Raw genomic sequence first — 5,843 nt, 5'->3', positions numbered from 1 at the left:
TGCAACACTTAAAGGTAGGGCAGTCTCTTGCTTGATGGTCTAGTGCTTGGCAGACGAAACATCTGTTTGCTTGTCCAGGATATATGATACGTCCATTAAAAGGGCTCAGAGAGATGGAGTTAGGGATGGAAACAATATGACCTGTTTCATCTCTCCGCATTCGTACCTTGAATTTTCTCACTCCATACAATAAGCCGAATTTATCAACCGGCTTAACAGGAGGTTGTAAGACTTCACAGTACATTTGTAGGTAGAGTTCAATATCCTGGTCTGGAACTCTCCCTGTCCAAAATTTCACCACAATTGTTGTGACTTCTAGCTGGACTGGAGATTCTACAGACTATTCCTTCCACTTAGGATGATTTAAGTTGGGATTATGAATTTCCAAAAACCATTGCAAGGGGCTTCTTGGAGAAAGCACAACTCAAACTCTCTTCTATTGGGTAAGGAAATGAAAGAATAGATGTACTGTGGATTTACTCAAGAAGATTGGAAAATAAGTTCCTCTGCCACATAATCACGAGAAGGTGGGTCGTTACTTCCACCATATTTCAACCTCAACCATAGGTTGCCAAATTTAGAGGCATAGGATAGAGGTACATAGGGGGGCATGTTTAAACACACAAGAGCTACAAGCAGAAGGGAAGGGATAAACTCAGGCATGACCACCACCCTTGCTTTTTTTAAGCCTTTATTTTCAAAATTCATGACAATTCATAACGAAACAACACACACAAAAAACTTTGCATCAAAATATATGGCAATATGCATGATAATTTACAACAAATACATAAAAAATAATTTCAATTAACCTCCCCAAAATCGTACTCAAACATTTAAACATTAATCATATCTTTCAAAGATCCCAAGGTAAAGGGCTATTATTTTTCTGTTCTAGAGTTTTCCTCCTCCTCAAGTCTGCAAAAATATTCTTACAAACAGCCACACTGTCTATCATCTTTTGTTCAATGACCACCTTGGCTCTTGTTTTCCAAATGTGGGTATTGATAATGCACATGATTAGCCAAAAAAGGCGTCTTTTATTGTCATACATTTTTTCCTTAAACAGACCATACTTTATAGCTTTTATGTTATTATCAATATCAAACCCCACTTTAGCCATTTGCTGTCTAATCTCTACCGTTCTGTAACAGGATAACAGTAAATGTTCCAAGGTTTCATCTTCGGCACATTGTGACATTGGGCATAGCAGCTCCACTGAACTACTGCTCTAACCGGGAGACTCCGACAGAAATCAACCAAACTGCATCTCTCATATTTTCAGACATTAGTTTATCATAGACATTTTTAACTATTATCGGGTATTCTTCTACGCCCGCGTTCTTATATTTTTTCTGCCCCTCATTAATTTTTTTATTAATTATATTATATACTTGTTTAGTGCATGTTTGTGTCCAATTAATGTTAAGATCTTTCCACTGCTCTGTAATGTCACCAAAAAGACCCTTACCCCTTTCTCTCATTTTTGTTGTTCAGAAATGAATTCATTTGTTCAGAAATGAATGCACACTTCCCTCGTCCGCTGACGGTTAGTTTTTTCTTTGAATGAACAGAGACAGAAAACAGGAGCGGCTGAAACTACCGCCATCTACTGGCCTTTGGCGGAAATGAGGAACAGCATGACTGTGACTGCGGGTGGAGTAGCACTGGTTGTCTCCATCGCAGTTTACTGTACACAAATAAATACACTTGTAGATTTCCCAGAAATAACACTGACATGACATTGTGGGTGCGATTTGGTGTGAGCCTCCCTTCGGTTAGATTTTATTTGTCATTACCAAAAGACAATATTTCCACATAAAGAATAGAAGAGTGGGCGGAGCCACTGAGCTTCGAGTCGTGCAGCGAACCTCGCACCGGCTGTTTTCATTTACGTCCGCCGAGCACACATAATAAAACGGCTCCGTCGGGTAGCGGTTCCTTCGACTTTGCTTGTACGAAGAAGAAACAGTAACCATGAGTGGAAGGGGCAAGGGTGGCAAAGGACTCGGTAAAGGAGGCGCCAAGCGTCACCGTAAAGTTCTCCGTGATAACATCCAGGGCATCACCAAACCCGCTATCCGCCGTCTGGCTCGCCGTGGTGGAGTGAAGCGTATCTCCGGTCTGATCTACGAGGAGACCCGCGGTGTGTTGAAGGTGTTCCTGGAGAACGTCATCCGTGATGCCGTCACTTACACTGAGCACGCCAAGAGGAAGACTGTGACCGCCATGGATGTAGTTTATGCTCTGAAGAGGCAGGGTCGCACTCTGTACGGTTTCGGCGGTTAAGCTCATTCGTCCTAATCCATCAAACGGCTCTTTTAAGAGCCACACATCTCAATTTAAGAGCTTTGTTCTGCGATCTTTGTGTTTTGGCGGAAAGTTCAGAAAATATCTATACCTGCCAGTATCTCCCCACTGACTTCTGAAGCGGTATTATTTTATAACTTAACAATTACTGACTTGCGTTCCCTACATATCATGACTCTTTATTTTGTTATGAGCCGTAATATTAAGGGGTTTGTAATGCGTGCTTTTCGTTATTTCGTTATAAAATTCCAATAACTGACAAAGCCACAAACTGAACTTCAGAGGTTACAGACTTATTCAATACCGCTGTTAATTCTCACCTATAGCAGGAGTGTGAACGTTCACAGACCAAACGAAAGAAAACCAATGGATTTCACTGATTTATTAGTGTATTTGTAAATGTCTTCCTGCCAAAAATCTGCTTTAAGCAGAAGTGCTTATTTAGTAGTTTTTTTTTTTTTTTTTTTTTTTTTTTTTTAAAGATAACCTACCCACCTTTGATCTAGTAAAGGGTGGACATGAGTGGGTGAAGCCCTGTGAAGCTTTTGAAACCTCTTCCTGATGTGTGCATGAAATATCATTCTCACCAATCGTATAAATGTGATCTTCCTTTCTGAAAGGCTTACTCAGTCTTACAATCTTGACATAACCTTCATATAAGCAACATTATCAAAGATGTGTTTTAGTACCCAGATTTTATGCACTTGAAATGCAACATGTCTGTTTAAACTGCAAACAAAGTATCAAAGGCAACTGTAAATGCTCTGTGATGAAATGACCCACATCTTGCGATGTGCAAGAAGTTTTGCCAGGTTGTCTACGTTTAGTTGACGTGCTTCCAGGTAAAATATTAAAAAATAAATAATAATAAAAAAAAAGCTTCTTTGAAGGAGCAGATCAGAATTACAGAAAATACACCACACACAAAGTGTGTTTACATGTAGCACAGAGTTGTGGCTCGCTGTCGGTCTAAATGAATCTCAGACCTAAATGAGAGTTTGTAGTGATTCATAATTATTATAAGTCTGAACCTCTTTAATCTGCTCAGCTGTCTTGTCTTTAAGTTTTAGTAAAAGTACTTTAAGGAACAAACAATGAGACAATGTTTATGTTCTTACTACACAGATTTCTGTTTTTACAGCAAGTTTATGAAAAGAAAAGTCTGGGTAATAACTTTACAATTCAAGTCAGTCAGATTTTCATTCATGCAGTAAAACAGCTAAATGTGTTGCACACACTGATAGACTAACAGGGCTGTCCCACTTCAGTTCTAGTGTGAACATGAGTTTGAGTTTTAGTGTAATTACTTTAGCAAGTGTACTCTCAGAGGTTGTGAGTGGCTCTTAAAAGAGCCGTTAGTTGGTTGAGGACATTCGCGGGATTTTATTTAGCTTTCTCAGTCTGCTTGGCCTGGATGTTGGGCAGCACACCACCCTGAGCGATCGTCACTTGGCTCAGCAGCTTGTTCAGCTCTTCGTCGTTGCGGATGGCCAGCTGCAGGCGGCGGGGGACAATCCTGTCAAGGGTGTAGATTTGGTTTTGGCATTGCTGGGGACGGATGATTCAACCACCGAACCCTGCCCTGTTTTTGTCTTTGCTTCTTGAGGAGAAATATACTCGCAAGAAATATACTTGCAAAGCATTTAAAATTACAATTCATAGTTTTATATGTGAATTATATTATGTTAAATTACTATTAAACAAATGACTGACTAAGTATTTTAGACTTTAGTTTACTTCAGCCATATTCCATATAAATCAGGTATCATACAAAAATAAAAACAGCTTCAAATACAGTCATGACATTAACAGAATATGACTTTAAGGACTTAACATTACTTCAGTTATAGTACACCAACATCTCTGATACATTAGCACTAAGGGAACACTGAATGACCTGCTGGTTTTTGTCCATAAAACTACTCATCTAAGATTACCACAAAGTAAAAGATCTCTCAGCAAAATGATGCAACATTTTAGGCACTATTGCCCCGATCAAATCAGTGAGCTGGGATTTTTTATTCTAAACATGAACTACTGTTACAGTAACAGACAGGGACTACTGGTGCCCCACACAACAACTCAATGTCCACTATGTGAAGGAGCCAAACACGTACCTTCTCCTCTCATTAACTGAGATAAACTGCTGGCATATTGGTTTTACATCTATACTGTCCAGTCTCTCCTGGTGGACATGGCACACAGCAGCATTGTTTAATCTCATTTGAGTCATTGTTGACCTTAGCCATGTTTTTAGTCTTGTGAGAGCACTGAAGCTTCTTTCAGCCTCAGCCGAGGATACTGGGATGACTAAAAGCAGCCTGACAATTGTCATGATAATAAATACTAAATATCTAAATCATCAGTCAGTCACCCGTGACCTTGCCCCTTCACCTATGTCTGAGCTACAACATGGGAGAGCTGCCTCTGTCACCTGATAAATAACAGTGAGACATTTCAAATACATGCAGTCACACATGTGCTTCAAATACAGTCAGGTTTGCCCAACATTATAAATAGTACATAGCTGTTTATAAGATTGAGGAAACCTGCAGTCAGCTGAGACTGAAGAAGTCACTTGGATGAGTGACGAAACATTTCTCCCACAAAACGCTACGTCCAGATGAACAGATTCAACTTTTTGGACAGTTACTTTCCTGGATGATTGAGAATGCATCAAGATGTGCAATAACACTAATGTGCAATAATCTTTTCTGGCATCGTTGTATTTTTACTGAGTTGTATATAGCACTTGTATTCTATTTTTATCTTATTGCATATTTTATTCTATTTTATTCTACTGTATATAGTATTTTATTCTATTCTGTACAGTTGTGTACTGTATTTATTCTTATTTCATTTTATTCTAATTTTTGCTTCATAACTTTTGCACTGTCCACTTCCTGCTGTGACAAAACAAATTTCCCACGTGTGGGACTAATAAAGGTTATCTTATCTTATGTAAACAGAGCTCCCTGAAAGGCACAGCCAATCACATTGGCCATTTGTCACATGAGGTTCTTAGTGTTAGAGGTGAGAAGGTCAATCCAACTCTTGACAGTACACACACACACACACACACACACACACACACAGTTATATGTACTGGATGATTACCAGCAGAACAGGACTGATACTGTGTATCCATCCTCAAAGTTACTTCAAAGAACTGTATAAAAACGTTAAATAATATATTTTTGGGAAGAAAAAGGCACCTCAAAGATGAACTGCAGAAAAATCAGATCATGTTACACTTACTGTCATATCTATAGTATTTTATAGCACATAGAAACAACAGGAATTTACTAAAGGTACTTGAGAGCACAGAGTCTATCATATAGATTAGCACAAAACACTGCAATGCGATGAGCTTTGGAAAAAAAAAAAAAATGAATAAGGAGTGAGACATTTAAGGACACAACAATTCATGCTATAATTGAATAAAACATTCTTGTAACTGAAGTTAGTGAATTCCACGTTGATCCTAACTGTACTTTCTATTTTAGAAAGAACATAAAGATGAAGTGCGAACA

At 38.7% G+C, this 5,843-nt stretch overlaps 1 protein-coding gene across 1 annotated transcript; it reads left to right on the top strand.

The window, feature by feature from the left end:
• The first annotated feature begins 1,965 nt into the window (after positions 1-1,965).
• Positions 1,966-2,289, top strand: LOC134624562 (histone H4). The gene has a single exon (XM_063469562.1). It carries the CDS (start codon positions 1,978-1,980, stop codon positions 2,287-2,289), a length of 312 nt encoding a protein of 103 aa, XP_063325632.1. The 5' UTR covers positions 1,966-1,977.
• The last annotated feature ends 3,554 nt before the right edge of the window (positions 2,290-5,843 follow it).

Source organism: Pelmatolapia mariae, linkage group LG3_W (assembly GCF_036321145.2).
Source record: "Pelmatolapia mariae isolate MD_Pm_ZW linkage group LG3_W, Pm_UMD_F_2, whole genome shotgun sequence".
Classification (NCBI taxonomy): domain Eukaryota; kingdom Metazoa; phylum Chordata; class Actinopteri; order Cichliformes; family Cichlidae; genus Pelmatolapia; species Pelmatolapia mariae.
The sequence above is the reverse complement of the archived record's forward strand: the minus strand, read 5'-3'. Positions and strand labels throughout refer to the sequence as shown.